At 52.9% G+C, this 18,519-nt stretch overlaps 2 protein-coding genes across 5 annotated transcripts in view; both read right to left on the bottom strand.

Annotated features, from left to right (window-relative positions):
- LOC137846231 (butyrophilin subfamily 3 member A2-like) overlaps positions 1-7,651 on the bottom strand; it is a 36,470-nt gene extending 28,819 nt beyond the window's left edge. The window contains exon 1 of one of the 2 annotated variants that reach the window (XM_068664048.1): positions 7,466-7,651. Coding sequence is in view for 1 of the 2 variants with exons in the window: in XM_068664049.1 (XP_068520150.1) it covers positions 7,228-7,327 (100 nt within the window). In the remaining variant the exon portion in view is untranslated. Of the gene's footprint in view, positions 1-7,227 lie in introns of both variants that reach the window. The other variant, XM_068664049.1, reaches the window with a different exon arrangement.
- LOC137846307 (butyrophilin subfamily 1 member A1-like) lies at positions 1,764-16,679 on the bottom strand. 3 transcript variants are annotated; one of them, XM_068664256.1, is made up of 4 exons: positions 16,601-16,679; positions 16,482-16,502; positions 16,291-16,323; positions 1,764-2,628 (listed from the first exon to the last, which is right to left on the bottom strand). In XM_068664256.1, the coding sequence occupies exons 1-4, from the start codon at positions 16,662-16,664 to the stop codon at positions 2,093-2,095; spliced, it is 654 nt and encodes a 217-aa protein (XP_068520357.1). In that variant the 5' UTR covers positions 16,665-16,679; the 3' UTR covers positions 1,764-2,092. The 3 variants fall into 3 exon arrangements, with proteins under 3 accessions (XP_068520357.1, XP_068520355.1, XP_068520356.1); XM_068664254.1 differs by lacking the exon at positions 16,291-16,323 and adding an exon at positions 2,806-2,838; XM_068664255.1 differs by lacking the exons at positions 16,291-16,323; positions 16,482-16,502; positions 16,601-16,679 and adding exons at positions 2,806-2,838; positions 2,997-3,017; positions 3,115-3,193.
- Between the last annotated feature and the right edge of the window lie 1,840 nt (positions 16,680-18,519).

Below are 18,519 nucleotides of genomic sequence, written 5' to 3'. Positions count from 1 at the left end.
TGCAGACAGTCAGTATCGCTGGCAATCCAAAAGAACCTGATTATCTGTTGCTGTAATAAACAATACTTGATTGCATTGTGATAGCTCTCATTAAGTGCAACGAGGGTGAGGGTGGTTATCCGTGATAGTTCAGTGTTCTGAATCTAACCAGATCCCCAGACGGTTAATGCGTTTTTGGTGAATATCTGAACAGACCCCCAGAAGGTTAATGCGTTTTTGGTGAATGTCTGAACAGACCCCCAGATGGTTAATGCGTTGATGGTGAATGTCTGATGGGACCCCCAGACGGTTAATTTGTTTTTGGTGAATGTCCGACTGGTTCAGTGCTCTGAATCTGACCGGGCCTGTAACGGTTAATCAGCTACACCCCTTAAGGCAACAGTGTCCTCACAAACAAGGGCATCGACAACGCAGAGATGTTTAACGCTTTCTTTGCCTTTGTCTTCATCATTGACAATGGGCACTGGGACCTGAGGTGCCATGTGCTGGAGTGTCGTGACTGTGGGAATGATAAACTCCCAGCCAACCCTAAATTTTTGTGGGATTTGCTTCTACATGTGGATGCGTACAAGACTATAGGGCCATATAGGATTAAGCGTACAGTACTCAGAGAACTGGCAGATGTCATCAGGAAATCTAAATAAATTACTTTTGAAATATCCTTCGGAATCTGGAGAGGTCATAGAATCATAGAGTATCCTGAGTTGGAAGGGACCCATAAGGATATCAAGTCCAACTCCTGGCACCGCACAGGACTGCCCAAGAATTTAGACCATGTGGCTAAGTGCACAGTCCAATCGCTTCTTAAATTCAGGCAGGATTGGTGCAGTGACTGCTTCCCTGGGGAGCCTGTTCCAGTGTGCAACCACCCCCTTCATGAAGAACCTCTTCCTGATGTCCAGCCTAAACTTCCGCTGCTTAATGCCATTCCCGCGGGTCCTATCACTGGTGTTTACAGAGAACAGGTCACCTGCCTCTCCAGGACAGCGGTGTGTTTCCCCAAGCCCTCCGTTTGAGTAGCTACATCTACACTATGGCCTAGTGGGTGACATTGGTGGTAGAGGGATTGTTGGACCACATGACCTTGGAGGTCTTTTCCAACTTGAATCTGATCAGCTGAACTTCTCTGATCAGCTGAAAGCTCAGACCACCTGCTGCCTCTGAATGTGGAGATTCCAAGAGCCTGAAGCCTCCTGCGGGCACAGCCTCTGCAGAGCCTGTGTGATGGGAGGCTGGCAGCTCTTTGGGTGCCCCCAAGGGCAGAGCAATGATCCAGCTGAGACAAGTGGGCACCAGGCACCAGCTGGGGAAGTGGGGCAGCTGGAGCTTTGGTTCCTCCTCGCTTTGAATAACAGGACCAACACCAAGGAGCCAGTCTGCTGCAAGATGCCTTCCCAGGCAGCAAAGCCCCAGGACAGAAAGCACCAAAGCACCACAGCTCCCCGAACTCCACCATGTTCGAGGTTCCCACAGAACAAGTCCTTTCCTGTGCTTTTCCCTGTCCTTCATGGGATGCATTCCACAGCATCCTGCCTCCCCCAAGCCCTCCCACAGCATCCAACTCAGAAAGCATCCCAGCCCTGCCGCGTCTTGGTCCCAGAGCTCCCAACCACGAGAACATCTTTGCTGCCCCCCATTGTAGCCATGCTCTGGCTCAAATCCAGCTTCCACTGGACTTTTCTGCCCTGCCACTTCAAGTTTCCTGCTCTTTTGGGGGTATGCGGCTTCGTTCAATAATGATTTAAAATATTCACACGCTGGGATTTTCCATGTTCAGAAGTTGATTTATTCATTTACAAGGAGTATTACTAATACTTTTACATCTAAATCCCTGCTATATACTTCATGCTTTCACACTCAAAGCCAAATTCATCACTGGAGTTAGAAACAGGGTTCCCAAACATGAAGTAAAAGGGCTGCCTGAAGTCAATACCCCCCACCATCAGCCACAGGTCTCAGCGTGCAGGGAGAAACACAGGGCAGCCCCTGGCCCCACTGCCCCTCATTCCTGCACTGCTCCTGCAGGTCTAAGGAGAGGTGATGCAGGAGTGGCTGGAGAAGGGCAGGAGACCCCCAGGGCTGGGGACAGGGTCTACAGGGTGTTGTCCCTCAGGCACAGCTGGGCATTCGTCCCCAGCCAGAACCAGGGGTGCATGCCCTCCCCTTTCCGGAAGACATCTGTGAAAGTGAAGATCTTGACCCGATTGTCATGGTTTATAAAAGACACCTGCCCCTGGGTAAAGTCCAGACAGACCCAGAGCCTTGTGGGGACAGGGGACAGGGACAAGTGGGTGGGAGGAGATGTGAGAGACGTGAGCTGCCCATCATTGTACTGCACAGCCCAGATCCCTTCTTCAGGGCTCATGTTGATCTTCCCCTTCCTCTTCACCGATGCCCTGGCCACCCCCACGGCCAAACTTGAATACGTTCCCTTCTCCCCCTCCACCTCCACCTCCCAGCAGTGCCTCCCCTCTCTGAACTCCTCACGGCCCAGAACGCAGCAACTAGTGTCAAATCTCTCCGGGGCTTTGGGCACCTGCTGCCGTTCAGTTTCCCGTCTCACACTGCAGTTGCCCTGAGACAGGACAAGCATGGGATGAGCCGTGCGTGGATCCAGGGTCATCTTCACTGCAGGGACAGAAGGAGCCAGGCCATCAGGGGCAGAGCTCAGCCCTGGGCAGGCTTTCCCCAGCTCGGGGCCAGGAGCTGCCCCACGGGGCAGGAGATGGGGCACCTCTTGCCTCCTAAATATGGCCCAGCAAGGGCAGTGGAAGTACAGTAGAGGGCATCCCAATGCACACCTACCTCTATAATGAGACAGCAGAAAATCTCTCCATGCTGGAAGGAGAGGGGAGAGCTGGTCACAGCCCATGGCTGGTTCCCAGTAGGTGTGGGCAGGGTGAGGGGCCAGTCCTGGGCTGCTCTGTCCCATCTGCCCACCCTCCCCTGCACATTGCCTTGACATTGCCCTTGGGTTCAAGTTCAAGAACACTCACCCAGCTCTGCAGCTTGTTCCTCTGGAAAAGAAAGCAAAAGCAATGCCTGATGAGAGGGGAGAGCTTTTCAACCCATGCCTGAACCCCAAACTGCTTTGTTATGGTGCAGGATACTCACCAAGCTTTGCATCTTTTTTCTCTGCCAAACAAAAGGGAAAGGAAAGCATGATGGAAAGGGACATCTTGCCTTCTCAAAATGCCCACTGATAGAACCCAAAGGCCTTCATTTGGGAGAGGGATGGGCACTCACCCAGCTCTGTGGCTAGTTCCTCTGAAGAAAAGAAAAGCAAAAACATTTGGTGAGAGAGTACAGATTCTCATTACATGACAAGAACTCATTTTCTTTGGGTTTGGGGCCAGACACTCAATCAGTCTTGCAGATTGGTGCGCTAGAAATGAGAAGAAAATCATGGTGAGAGGGAACAGCCTCCCATCCCATTGCGATGACCCCCAAATACTTTCAGATGCTGATGGAGACTTACCCAGCCTTACATTCTTTTCCTCTGCAAAAGAAAGAGAAAAGCAATGCATGATCAGAGGGGACAGCTTCTCCTCCCATAGCTCCCATTGGAAGACATGAAGTTCTTTCCATTGGGGAGGGACACTCACCCCGCTCTGCTTTCAGTTCCGCTGGAAAAGGAAAGAAAAAGCAATGCATGATCAGAGGGGACAGCTTCTCGTCATATGACTGCCCGCAAGGCTACGCCCCCAAATTTATTCTTCTAGGAAGTGGCCAAATATGACTTTGCTCCCAAAGGAGGGACCAGACTAATAGTGAGTGAAGTTCATCTGTGAGCATGGCTTGTGCAAGCAGAACAACCAGCACAGAATCTTGTGCATCTTTCTGTACGATGCCACCAAAAGAGAGGTGGAAGTGAATGGTGGCAGGTGGAGGACGTCCCTGTCCTGGAAGCGTCAGTGCAGAGCAGGGCAACCCTGCAGCTCGCTCCCCGTCCCCACCTTGATCCCCGTTCCTTTCAGCCATCCAGTGCTCAGGGCAGCCCCAAATTCCCCACTACCCCATCAGGGTGAGTGGCCAGCCCTGGGCTGCTCTGTCCCAGCTGCCCACCCTTCCCTGCACAGTACCTTGACATTGCCCTTGGGCTCAAGCTCAAGTACTCACCATTCTCATCAGCTTGTTCCTCTGGAAAAGAAAGCAAAAGCAATGCCTGATGAGAGGGGAGAGCTTTTCAACCCATGCCTGAACCCCAAACTGCTTTGTTATGGTGCAGGATACTCACCAAGCTTTGCATCTTTTTTCTCTGCCAAACAAAAGGGAAAGGAAAGCATGATGGAAAAGGACATCTTGCCTTCTCAAAATGCCCCCTGATAGAACCCAAATTCCTTCGTTTGGGAGAGGGATGGGCACTCACCCAGCTCTTCAGTTAGATCCTCTGCAAAAGAAAAGCAAAAACACTTGGTGAGAGAGTACAGATTCTCATTACAAGACAAGAACTCATTTTCTTTGGGTTTGGGACCAGACACTCATGCAGTCTTGCAGATTGGAGCTCTAGAAATGAGAAGAAAATCATGGTGAGAGGGAACTGCTTCCCATCCCATTGCAGTGACTCCAAATACTTTCAGATGCTGATGGAGACTTACCCAGCCTTGCATTCTTTTCCTCTGCAAAAGATAGAGAAAAGTAATGCATGATCAGAGGCGAAAGCTTCTCATCCTATAGCTCCCATTGGAAGACATGAAGTTCTTTCCGTTGGGGAGGGACACTCACCCAGCTCTGCAGACAGTTCCGCTGCAAAAGGAAAGCAAAGGCAATGCATGATCAGAGGGGACAGCTTCTCGTCATATGCCTGCTTCCACGGGAAGACCCCAAGTTCCTTCATTTGGGGGAGGGACACTCACCCAGATCTGTAGCTATTTCCCCTGCATGAGAAAAACAAAAACACTTGGTGAGAGAGTACAGATTCTCATTACATGAGAACCCATTTTCCTTGGGTTCAGGGACAGAGACTCACTCAGTCTTGCAGATTGGCGCTCTAGAACTGAGAAGAAAATCATGGTGAGAGGAAACATCTTCCACTCGCATTGTGACACCTCAAATCCCTTCATATTTTGATGGAGACTTACCAGTGTTTGCAGGATATTCATCTGGAAAAGAAAGAGAAAATCCTTGGAGTGCTCTTTCCCATCTGCCCACCCTCCCCTAAATAGCACCTTGGCCTTGCCCTGGGGCCCAAGCACATGGACCCTCACCCTCCACTGCTCCTTGATCCGCTGGAAGAGGAAAGCAAAAGCAAAGCAGGATAAGAAGGGAGAACTTCCCATCTGACGGATGCTTATGGATAACATTGGGTTTATGAATGCAGACTTACCTAACTGTCCAGCTTTTTTAATAGAAAAGAAAAAAAAGTCAATGTGTGCCCAGAAGGCAGTGCTTCACATTCCATGGCTACTCCCATAACTAGACCCTTAAATATTTTTCTGAGGTGAGTGTGCACAGAGCACTTTCCTCTGAGTTTGGGTGGGATCAGACTAACAGGGAGCAAGACCCAGCTTTGAGCAAGGCTCATGCGTGTGGAGCAGTAAGGACAGACACTTGTGCAGCTCTCTGCACCGTGCCACCAAAACACAAGTGGAAGTGAATGGGGACGGGTGGAGGATGTCCTGTCCCAGAAGTGTCAGTGCAGAGCGGGGCAGCCCCGCAGCTCGCTCCCCACCCCCACTTTGATCCCCGTTCCTTTCAGCCATCCTGGCCGTGTCCCTTGCCCAGGGCAGCCCCAGCCCCAGCACTCCCCACTCCCACCCCAGGCTCCAGTTGCTCCTCCAGTACCCCCAAGCCACCAGCACACAAGCCCCCAGAGCCCACCCAGACCAGGCCCTCCCGCAGGGACACCACTTCCCCAGGGGCTGGGGGCAGGGACTGCAAGGACTCACCCAGCTCTCGCCTCTGTGTCGCTGAAAAGCAAAGGCGGAGGAACAGGTGGTGAGCAGAGCAGCTTGGTTGCTGGGTGGGAACATCTGCCGGAGGGCTGAGCCTTGCCACCAGCCCCACGCTGCAGCCATGCTCCCTGGCCTCCCACCCAAGGCCCCTTGCCTTCTCCCCTGCCTTCGTTGCCCAATGCAGAGGCCCAAGACGATCCTAAGGCCTTTGGCATCCCCAGGAGAACATTCCCTTCCTCCTCCTACGCACCTCCCTGGGCTCAGCCCCCTCCACACCCAGGGGGGTCCCTGCAGAACACCTCCCTCCACTCCATCCCTGCTCTGCCAGCTTACCTTGCTTTCGAAAGAGATAAACACCGAGGCCAATGGACACCACAAAAAGCACGGAGACCAGAACCAGAACCACTATCAAGGTCTGACAGTTTTGGAAAAAGGGATCTGAGAAAAGGTACCAGGAAAAGGGCTGTATTTAAATGCCTGGGATTAGAAAAGCAAGACCCAGACTTCTCCTGGCTCAGGACAAGTGCAGGGGCCAGGAACACCTGCACGATCTCCTTGAAGCATCAATTCAGCCACTAACCTGACACCACCAGATGCACCGTTGCTTCATCATAAGCATCAGCATTTTTCACAGTGCAGATGTACTGGCCATCATCAGAGGGTTTCAGCCCAGTGATTCGCAAGTCCAGCCTTCCAGAAGAGAGACCATCTCTGACCAACTCTGTCCTCCCGGCATATGCCCCCATCTGCTCCCCGTACAGGTCCTCTCCATTGCGGTAGTGGTGCACTGTCTCAGAGAACTTGTCCCGGATCCACCTGACCTCCAAGCTGCGAGCATCGCGTTGAGGGGACACGTGGCAGGGCAGCACGACATCCTGCCCCACGGTGGCAGTGACAGGCTGGTCTGGTCCCACCACTCTGAGCTGGGCTGGGTCATGAAGAAGGGTACAGAGAGATGGTGAGACTTTGCCATTGTAAATGTAGGGTCAGTGAGTGACAAAGGGTGAGCTGTGCGTGAGTTCGTGTGTGCTGTGTCCGCCTTGTCCTGTTGGATACTGAGGCAACAAGAGAGGGAGAGGGAGGACGTGCAGGAGAAGGAGGTGTGCTGGGAGTGGGAGCCCTCTCTGCAGCGTACATGTAGGTGAAGATGAGCCAGAAAGGGCAGCCGAGGCAGTGCCCGTATTGCATGGAAGAACCAAAGGGAAAGCGAAACCCAGCGGGGGACGAGCTGTGGGCTCAGGTCCCCCCTGTCCCACAGCCACTCCCCTGCCCCACATCATGAAGTCTGTCAGGCCCAGGGGGAAGAGCCCCCAGTAGCCCCGCAGAATCCTACCTGAGCTCAGCCAGAGGAGGAGCAGAATGACGAGGGAAGTCAGGAGGCCCCTGGCATGGCCGGTGAGGCTGGGGTGGCTGCAGCCCCAGGAGAGCCCCATCTGTGCTGCAGCAGGAGCAGGAGCTGGGGGCAGGACCTGAAGCAGAAGAGAGAGGGGACTGAGGGGCTGCAGGCACCACAGGCGGATGGGGAAGGAGTCCCCCTTGGCCCGGGCACAAATAGCCACAGCCAGCAGCACCTTGGGCAGGGCGCAGAGCCTGCGCTTTTGTCACGGGCTGGGGGACACAGCAGGCAGCCCCCAGGGGTTCTTCTCCAAGGGAGTCCCAGCGACAGAGAGGTCCCTCACCGCACCTAGTCGATCTGCAGAAACCACAAGGCTACGCCCAACTTCCCTAACCTTTGCCCAGTTCCTGCCTGCAATAACCCTCTGCGAGCACCTTTTCCCCCGGGGGCAATGGGAGCAAGTGTCCTGGGAGCTCTAGAGGCCTGGCACCACCATCCCATCACATCTGGGTGCCCTGCCCAATGCCTTCAGCAAGCACAAGGGCTTGTCCCCAGCAGGAGCCTCTCCAGAACACCAGGGAATGCCACTGACTGAGCTCACTGTCTGGGTTATGGGGACTGCAGTTTTTCCCTGATGCTTTGACTCTGCCACTCCTTTTCAAACCACTCTGCTCCTGCTCCCAACCTGGTACGCCCCTCTGATTATTATCCTCTTTTGATAGTCCAGGCAGGCAGTGACAACATTGAAGAGAGAAGCCTGAAGGCTATCAAACAAGACTTTAGGGGGCTGGGTCGGTTAGTGGATGGAGCGGGAGTGCAGGTGGTGTTTTCATCCATCCCTACGGTGGCAGGGAGGGGTACAGAGAGGACACAGAAAGCCCACCTGTTAAACACGTGGCTCCGGGGCTGGTGCCAACGCAGAAATCTTGGGTTTTTCAACCATGGGGCACTTTACTCAGCACCTGGCCTGATGGCCTCAAACGGGTCCCTATCTTTGAGGGGAAAAAGGATCCTGGGCCAGGAGCTGGCAGGGCTCATTGATAGTGCTTTAAACTAGGTAAGAAGGGGGATGGGGCTGAAGCAGGGATTGTTGGGGCTGTGCCAGGGGGAACAATGGCAAGGCCGGAGGATAAGGTAAAGGCCCAGCTGAAGTGCATCTACACCAATGCACGCAGCATGGGTAACAAACAGGAGGAGCTGGAAGCCATCGTGCAGCGGGCAGGCTACGACTTGGTTGCCATCACGGAGACGTAGTGGGACCAGTCTCATGACTGGAGTGCTGCGATGCCTGGCTATAAGCTCTTCAGAAGGGACAGGCAGCACAGAAGGGGTGGTGGTGTGGCTCTCTATATTAGAGAGTCTTTCGATGTTGTAGAACTCGAGGCTGGGAATGACAAGGTCGAGTCCCTTTGGGTTAGGATCGGCAGGGACAACAAGGCTAGTATCCTGGTCGGGGTCTGCTATAGACCGCCGAACCAGGATGAGGAGACGGATGAGGAGTTCTACAGGCGGCTGACAGAAGTTGCGAAATCTTCAGCGCTTGTACTCGTGGGGGACTTCAACTTCCCTGACATATCCTGGAAGCACAACACAGCCCAGAGAAAGCAGTCTAGGAGGTTTCTGGAGAGTGTGGAAGATAGCTTCCTGACGCAGCTGGTTAGTGAACCTACCAGGGGTGGTGCCCTGCTAGACCTTCTCTTCACAAACAGAGAAGGACTGGTGGAGGATGTGATTGTCGGGAGCTGTCTTGGGCAGAGTGACCACGAAATGGTGGAGTTCACTATTCTTGGCAAAGCCAGGAAGGGGACCAGTAAAACCGCTGTATTGGACTTTCGGAGAGCTGACTTTGAGCTGCTCAGGACACTAGTTGGTGGAGTCCCTTGGGAGGTGGTTCTGAAGGGCAGAGGGGTCCAGGAAGGCTGGGCGCTCTTCAAGAGGGAAATCCTAATGGCGCAGGAGCGGTCTGTCCCCACGTGCCCTAAGATGAGCCGGCGGGGAAGAAGACCAGCCTGGCTGAACAGAGAATTGTGGCTTGATCTTAGGAGAAAAAAGAGGGTTTATAATCTTTGGAAAAGTGGGCAGGCCACTAGGCAGGACTATAACGATGTAGCGAGGCTGTGCAGGGACAAACTTAGGAAGGCCAAAGCTCATCTGGAGCTCAATCTGGCTACTGCCGTTAAAGATAACAAAAAAAGTTTTTATAAATACATCAGCACAAAAAGGAGGACTAAGGAGAATCTCCATCCTTTACTGGATGCGGGGGGAAACTTAGTTACAAGAGATGAGGAAAAGGCGGAGGTGCTCAATGCCTTCTTTGCCTCAGTCTTTAGCAGCAATACCAGTTGCTCTCTGGATACCCAGTACCCTGAGCTGGTGGAAGGGGATGGGGAGCAGGATGTGGCCCTCACCATCCACGAAGAACTGGTTGGTGACCTGCTACGGCACTTGGATGTGCACAAGTCGATGGGGCCAGATGGGATCCACCCAAGGGTACTGAGAGAACTGGCAGAGGAGCTGGTCAAGCCACTATCCATCATTTATCAGCAGTCCTGGCTATCGGGGGAGGTCCCAGTTGACTGGTGGCTAGAAAACATGACGCCCATCTACAAGAAGGGCTGGAGGGCAGACCCGGGAAACTACAGGCCTGTCAGTTTGACCTCAGTACCAGGGAAACTCATGGAGCAGATCCTCTTGAGAGTCATCATGCAGCACTTGCAGGGCAAGCAGGCGATCAGGCCCAGTCAGCATGGGTTTATGAAAGGCAGGTCCTGCTTGATGAACCTGATCTCCTTCTATGACAAAGTGGGGTGGACAAGGGAAAGGCTGTGGATGTGGTCTACCTTGACTTCAGCAAGGCTTTTGACACCGTCTCCCACAGCATTCTCCTCAAGAAACTGGCTGCTCTTGGCTTGGACTGGCGCACGCTTCGTTGGGTTAGAAACTGGCTGGATAGCTGGGCCCAAAGAGTCATGGTGAATGGAGTCAAGTCCAGTTGGAGGCCAGTCACTAGTGGCGTCCCCCAGGGCTCGATGCTGGGGCCGGTCCTCTTTAATATCTTCATCGATGATCTGGACGAGGGCATTGAGTGCACCCTCAGTAAGTTTGCAGATGACACCAAGCTATGCACGTGTGTCGATCTGCTCGAGGGTAGGAAAGCTCTGCAGGAGGATCTGGATAGGCTGCACCGATGGGCTGAGGTCAACTGCATGAAGTTCAACAAGGCCAAGTGCCGGGTCCTGCACCTGGGGTGCAATAACCCCAAGCAGAGCTACAGGCTGGGAGATGAGTGGTTGGAGAGCTGCCAGGCAGAGAAGGACCTGGGAGTGATGGTGGACAGTCGGCTGAATATGAGCCAGCAGTGTGCTCAGGTGGCCAAGAAGGCCAACGGCATCCTGGCTTGTATCAGAAGCAGAGTGGCCAGCAGGGCTAGGGAGGTGATCGTCCCCCTGGACTCGGCTCTGGTGAGGCCGCACCTCGAGTACTGTGTTCAGTTTTGGGCCCCTCACTACAAGAAGGACATCGAGGTGCTTGAGCGAGTCCAGAGAAGGGCGACGAAGCTGGTGAGGGGCCTGGAGAACAAGTCCTACGAGGAGCGGCTGAGGGAGCTGGGCTTGTTCAGCCTGGAGAAGAGGAGGCTCAGGGGCGACCTTATCGCTCTCTACAGATACCTTAAAGGAGGCTGTAGTGAGGTGGGGGATGGCCTGTTCTCCCACGTGCCTGGTGACAGGATGAGGGGGAATGGGCTTAAGTTGCGCCAGGGGAGTTTTAGGTTAGATGTTAGGAAGAACTTCTTTACCGAAAGGGTTGTGAGGCATTGGAACAGGCTGCCCAGGGAGGTGGTGGAGTCACCATCCCTGGAAGTCTTCAAAAGACATTTAGACATAGAGCTTAGGGATATGGTTTAGTGGGGATTGTTAGCATTAGGTAGATGTTGGACTCGATGATCTTGAGATCTCTTCCGACCTAGAAATTCTGTGATTCTGTGATTCTGTGCTCCTCATGGGGTCCCTCCCGTGGGATGCCGTCCTTCCCAAAATGATCCTGTGTGGTCCTTACTCCGGCATCCCTGTTGTCTGCCCTCCCTGCACGCCTTTTTACGCAGAGAGATGGAGAGTTCTTGTGGTCTAAGGTAAACATCCTTAGAGTCTGCAGCTCTCCTCAGCTCCTTTGTCCCTTAGGATGGTGGTCCAGGGGATCTCATCCTCTAGGTCTTTAAATAGCTTGAAGTTTGCTCTTTGGAAGTTCAGGGTTCTGCCTTTGCCCTTTGCCAGGCCCATAGTCCTGGAGATCACAAACTCCTTCCCTGTGGTTGATCTGAGGTCTTTGCTAGTTCTCCCAGAGTCTCCTCTCTCCGACCTTAGAACTTTGTATCTATTGTGCAGAGGCACTTTGGGGCAGGGGGAAGACTCCTCCTCTGTCTCGGATCACAGATGAGGGTCCACCCTCCTTTGTCCCGTGAGTCTTCAAATGTGCTTATTTTGGGCTGCACGCTTGTCTCCCTACCCCTTGCCTGGGCTTAAGGAAGGGCTGTTGCTCGGCCCGTATCAGAATATAATATAATTTATCATTCTCCTGCTCAGTTTCCCACATGCTATGCTGCCTGGTGAGCTCCTCTCCCAACTGAGCCACCTGTTTGAAGAGCTCACCCAGCTGAGGACACACTTGCACCCATGACACCCACTTCTACCTTCAGGCCCTAGGGGGACCTCCAGAGACTGGAGCTCCCTGGAAGTGAGGGGTTGGGCTGCTCTTCCCATCCTCAGGAGGTCTGTTTGTGGGGAGGCATCTACCCAGGGAGGTTGCAGACCCCCATTTGGGTTTCAGCTGCAGACCGGCAGACGTGGCGAGTGGACACCATTTCTTCAGCAGAAGGTCCTTCCCAGAACAGAGATATGACCAACCCTGCTCGACCTTCTTACTCGCCCTGCCTGCAAGCACTGCCATGCAAACTGCCGTGCCATGCCCTGACCGACACGCCATGCTCTGTTCACCACGCTCCTGGACTCTTGCTCTCCCTAGGGTTCTGCCTTTATATGACAGAAAGGGGATTTCTGGATCCTCCCATGCCTCATCAGCTGGCTTTGCGAGGGCTGCTGAGTCCTAGCAGGTCCCTTGGATTCCTCGAATACCCTCGATGAAGGAAAACCCCTGCATGCCTCGATCCCCCACTCTGCTGCAGGACGCATTGCCCCGGAGCCGATTGCCTCGGCTTCCTTTGTAGTGATTTAAAATATTCCCACACTTGGAATTTCCCTGTTCAGAAGTTGACTTATTTAATTACATGGAGTATTGCTAATTCTTTTACATGGAAATCCATGCTAAATAATTCATGATTTCACACACAAAGCGAAACTCATAAATGGAGTTAGGAATGGAGAACTGGAGCCCACAAATGGGGTTTGCAAACATGAAGCAAAGGCGTGCCTGAAGTCTGAGTGCCCCCACCAGCTGACGCAGGTCTCAGCATGCAGGGAGGTGTATGGGGCAGCCTCTGGACCCAATGCCCCTCATTCTTGCCCTGCTCCTGCAGGACCAAGGAGACGTGAGCCAAGAGTGCAGAAATTTCTTCTCAGAAAGAATGGTTAGACATTGGAACGGGTTGTCCTGGGAGTTGGTGGAGTCACTGTCCCTGGGGACGTTTAAGGAAAGGTTGGACGTGGTGCTTAGGGACATGGTTTAGCGGGTAATAGTGGTGGCAGAGAGGTGGTTGGCCCAGATGTGAGAAACAAAGATGTGATTTTGCAGCAGAAGGTGTGCTTTTGCAGTGGAAAATGACACTATCCGTGCATACTTGGAAGGGATTTTTAAGTCATGACAGTGGCGTAGCAGTGATGACCTTAGAGGTCTTTTCCAACTGTACTGGGTCTGGCTGGGATGTTAACTTTCCCTGCAGCAGCCCATACAGTGCTGTGCTCTGCACTTGGAGCTAGAACAGCAGTGGTATCACACCAGTGTTGTGTCTGCTGCTGAGCAGTGCTGGCACAGCATCAGGACTCTCTGTAACCCTCCTAGAGGGTGGGCAAAAAAGTGAGAGAAGAAACATCACCAGAGCACGCTGACGTAAACCAACCAAAGGGATATTCCATACCATGGTCAATCATCGCTCATTTGTGGAAAGTAGAGAGTAATTTCTTTCCTCTGCTCTTCCAAATAGCCTTTATTGGATTTGTTTCTTTGTTTGTTTGTTTTTCCCTTTCCCCCTCCCTTTTCCCCTTTCCTTTTTTCCTTTTTTTTTTTCCTTTCTTTCTTTCTTTTTTTTTTCCCCTTTAGTTAAATTGCTTAGTTAACAATAACATTTCCTGAATATTTTTTTTTCCTTTAGTTAAGTTATCCTTATCTCAACCCGTGAGTTGTTCTTTACTTTACTTCTTCCCCTCCTCATGTAGGGAGGTGGAGTGAGACAGCAGTTGTGGTGTTCAGCTGCCGAGCACAGTAAAACCACCACACCAACTTCAGTGATTCCTTGATCTAGGGCTGAAGTCTGAGGCCACCTGCTGCCTCTGCTTGGAGGACTTCCAGGAGCTGGTGATGCCTCCTGTGGGCACAGCCTCTGCAGAGCCTGTGTGATGGAGGCTGGAAACTCTTTGGGTGCCCCCAGGGCAGGGAGGGCAATGAACCCAGGTGGGACAAGGGGGTCCCAGGCACCAGTTGGGGAAGTGGGGCAGCTGGAGCTTTGGTTCCTCCTGGCTCTGACTCCCAGGACCAACACCAAGGAGACGGTCTGCTGCAAGACGCCTTCGCGGGCAGCAAAGCCTCAGGACAGAAAGCACCCAGCAAATGCCACTGCCAGACTCCATCTTCCTGTGCAAAACTTTATTTCATAGAATCATAGAATTGTAGAATATCCCGAGTTGGAAGGGACCTATAAGGATCATCAAGTCCAACTCCTGGCACAGCACAGGTCTGCCCAAAAGTTTAGACCATGGGACTAAGTGCACAATCCAATCGCTTTTTAAATTCAGGCAGGCTTGGTGCAGTGAGTACTTCCCTGGGGAGCGCGTTCCAGTCTGCAACCACCCTCTTGGTGAAGAACCTCTTCCTGATGTCCAGCGTAAACTTCCCCTGCCTGAGCTTAATGCCATTCCCGTGGGTCCTATCACTGTTGTCTACAGAAAATAGGTCACCTGCCTCTCCACTCCCCCTTGCAAGGAAGTTGTAGACCATGATGAGGTCCCCCCTCAGCCTCCTCTTCTTCGGGCTGAACAGGCCCAGTGCCCTCAGCCATCTTCGTTGCCCTCCTCTGGGCACTCTCCAACAGTTTAAAGTCCTCTTTTTACTGTGGTGCCCAGAACTGCACACAGTACTCGAGCTGAGGCCCCACAAGCGCAGAGCAGAGCGGGACAATCACTTCCCTCAACCGACGAGCAATGCCGTGCTCGATGCACCCCAGGGTACGCTTGCCACAGTTCTGTTGCTGCTGTGCCTTTTTGTGCTCCAGAGGGGGGAACAAAAAGCCCCCACAGGCTGCTCATGCTCAGCACCAGGCACAGAGCAAGGATCAACCCCAACCTAGGAGGCAAAGGTGGCCTGCAATGGCCAGCAGCACACGGTGACCACATCCCTTGCCCTGGGGTCTGCAAGCATTGCAAGCAGAGGGGAGAGGAGTGTGGAGAGCTGCTGCTGCCCCTGTGCTGCCCACTGTGGCTCAGAGGCAGGGTGAGACCCGTGGGTGCCAGCAGGGCTTGTGCCTCAGCACAGGAGCCCTGTGCAGGGCAGAGCCCAAAGCACCACAGCTTCCCGAGCTGCACTTCCTTCAAGATTCCCACAGACCCAGTCCTTTCCAGTGCTTCTCCCCATGCTTCATGGGATGGATTCCACAGCATCCTGCCTTCCCCAAGCCCTCCCACAGCATCCAAATCAGAAAGCATCCCAGCCCTGCAGCATCCTGGTCCCAGAGCATCCAACCACGAGAACAGCTTCGCTGCCCTCCACTGTAGCCAGGCACCGGCTCAAATCCAGCTTCCACTGGACTTTTCTGCCCTGCCACTTCAAGTTTCCTGTTCTTTTGGGGGTATGCAGCTTCCTTCAATAATGATTTAAAATATTCACACGCTGGGATTTTCCATGTTCAGAAGTTGATTTATTCATTTACAAGGAGTATTACTAATTCTTTTACATCTAAATTCATCACTGGAGTTAGAAACATGTTTCCCAAAAACAAAGAAAAAGGGCTGCCTGAAGTCATTACCCCCCACCATCTGCCACAGGTCTCAGCGTGCAGGCAGAAACACAGGGCAGCCCCTGGCCCCACTGCCCCTCATTCCTGCAGTGCTCCTGCAGGATGAAGGAGAGGTGATGCAGGAGTGTCTGGAGGAGGGCAGGAGCTCCGCAGGGCTGGGGACAGGGTCTACAGTGTGCTGTCCCTCAGGCACAGCTGGGCATTCGTCCCCAGCCAGAACCAGGGGCGCATGCTCTCCCCTTTCCGGAAGACATCTGTGCAAGTGAAGATCTCGACCCAATTGTCATGGTTTATAAAAGACACCTGCCCCTCAGTACAGTCAAGACAGACCCAGATCCTCGTGGGGACAGGGGACAGGGATAAGGGGGTGGGAGGAGATGTGAGAGACTTGAGATTGTCATAACAGTACTCCACGGCCCAGATCCCTTCTTTAGGGCTCATGTTGATCCACCCCTTCCTCTTCACCGATGCCCTGGCCACCCCCACAGCCCACCCTGAATGCTTTAGCCCCTCTCCCTCCACCTCCACCAACCAGCAGTGCCTCCCCTCTCTGAACTCCTCACGTCCTAGAATGCAACAACAAGTGTCAAATCTCTCTGGTGTGTCAGGCACCTGCTGCTGTTCAGTTTCCCGTTTCACACTGCAGTTGTCCTGAGACAGGACAAGCAGGGAATGAGCCGTGTGTGGATCCAGGGTCACCTTCACTGCAGGGACAGAAGGAGCCAGGCCATCAGGGGCAGAGCTCAGCCCTGGGCAGGCTTTTCCCAGCTCAGGGCCAGGAGCTGCCCCACGGGGCAGGAGATGGGGCACCTCTTGGCTCCTGAACATGCCCCACCAGAGGGAGGAGGAGCACCTCAGAGGACAACCCAGTGCACACCTACCTCTATTTTGAGGCAGCAGAAACTTTCTCCATGCTGGAAGGAGAGGGGAGAGCTGGTCACAGCCCATGGCCAGTGCCCAGTGGTTGTGGGTTTTGTGAGGGTTCAGCCCTGGGCTGCTCTGTCCCAGCTGCCCACCCTCCCCTGCACATTGCCTTGACATTGCCCTTGGGCTCAAGCTCAGGAACACTCACCCTGCCCTGCAGCTTGTTCCCCTGGAAAAAGAAAGCAAAAGCAATGTCTGATGAGAGGGGAGAGCTTCTCACCCCATGCCTGAACCCCAAACTGCTTTGTTATGGTGCAGGATACTCACTGAGCTTTGCATCTTTTTTCTCTGTCAAACAAAAGCAAAAAGAAAGCACGATGGACAAGGACATCTTGCCTTCTCAAAATGCCCACTGGTAGAACCCAAAGGCCTTCATTTGGGAGAGGGATGGGCACTCACCCAGCTCTGTGGCTAGTTCCTCTGCAAAAGAAAAGCAAAAACACTTGGTGAGAGAGTACAGATTCTCATTACATGACAAGAACTCATTTTCTTTGGGTTTGGGGCCAGACACTCACGCTGTCTTGCAGATTGGTGCTCTAAAAATGAGAAGAAAATCATGGTGAGAGGGAACAGCTTCCCATCCCATTGCGATGACCCCGAATTCTTACAGATACTGATGGAGACTTACCCAGCCTTAGATTCTTTTTCTCTGCAAAAGAAAGAGAAAAGCAATGCATGGTCAGAGGGGAAAGCTTCTCCTCCCATAGCTCCCATTGGAAGACATGAAGTTCTTTCTGTTGGGGAGGGACACTCACCCAGCTCTGCTTTCAGTTCCACTGCAAAAGGAAAGCAAAGGCAATGCATGATCAGAGGGGACAACTTCTCATCCCACGGCTGCTTCCACGGGAAGACCACAAATTCCTTCATTTTGGGGAGGGACACTCACCCAGCCTTTTATGTTTTTGTACTGGAACAGAAAGGTAAAAGGAATGCATGATCAGAGGGGACAGCTTCTCGTCATATGCCTGCTCCCATGGCTACGCCCCTAAATTTATTCTTCTAGGAAGTGGCCAAATATAACTTTGCTCCCAAAGGAGGGACCAGACTAATAGTGAGTGAAGTTCATCTGTGAGCATGGCTTGTGCAAGCAGAACAACCAGCACAGAAATTTGTGCAGCTTTCAGTATGATGCCACCAAAGACAACTGGAACTGAATGGGGATGGGTGGAGGACGTCCCTGTCCTGGAAGCGTCAGTACCAAGTGGGGCAACCCCGCAGTTCGCTTCCCGTCCACACCTTGATCCCCGTTCCCTTCAGCCATCCCGGCCGTGTCCCATGCCTGGGGCAGCTCCGCACTCCCCACTGCCGTGTCAGGGTGAGGAGCCCGCCTAGGGTTGCTCTGTCCCAGTTGCCTACCCTCCCCTGAACATCGCCTTCATGTTGCCGAGGACACTCACCAAGCTCTGCTGCTCGTTCCTCTGAAGAAAAGAAAAAAAGAGGGGGAGAGAAAATAAACGTCTGATGAGAGGGGAGAGCTTCTCATTCCATCGCTGGACCCCATACTGTTTGTTGTGGTGCAGGATACTCACCGAGTTCTGTATCCTTCCTCACTGTCAAACAAAAGCAAAAAGAAAGCATGATGGAAACAGACATCTTGCCTTCTCAAAATGCCCACTGTTAGAACCCAAATTCCTTCATTTGGGGGAGGGATGGGCACTCACCCAGCTCTGCTTCTTGTTCCTCTGAAGAAAAAAAAAAAAAGACGGGGAGAGAAAAGAAATATCCGATGTGAGGGGAGATCTTCTCATTCCATCACTGGACCCCATAGTGTTTTGTTGTGGTGGAGGATACTCACTGAGTTTGTTATTCCTTCTCACTGTCAAACAAAAGCAAAAAGAATGCATGATAGAAAGGGACAACTTCCCATCCCACACTGCCCACCAATAGGGCCCAAATGCCTTCATTCTGGGGAGGGACACTCACCCAGCTCTTCAGTTAGATACTCTGCAAAAGAAAAGCAAAAATACTTGGTGAGAGAGTACAGATTCTCATTACATGATGAGAATCCATTTTCAAAGGGTATACTCACGCAGTCTTCCAGATTGGCGCTCTAGAAATGAGAAGAAAATCATGGTGAGAGGGAACAGCTTCCCATCCCACTGCGATGACCCCTTTGTGCAGCTCTCTGCACCGGGCCACCAACACACAACGGAAAGTGAATGGGGACAGGTGGAGGACGTCCCTGT

This window comes from Anas acuta, chromosome 31 (assembly GCF_963932015.1).
Source record: "Anas acuta chromosome 31, bAnaAcu1.1, whole genome shotgun sequence".
Taxonomy (NCBI): Eukaryota; Metazoa; Chordata; class Aves; order Anseriformes; family Anatidae; genus Anas; species Anas acuta.
The sequence above is the reverse complement of the archived record's forward strand: the minus strand, read 5'-3'. Positions and strand labels throughout refer to the sequence as shown.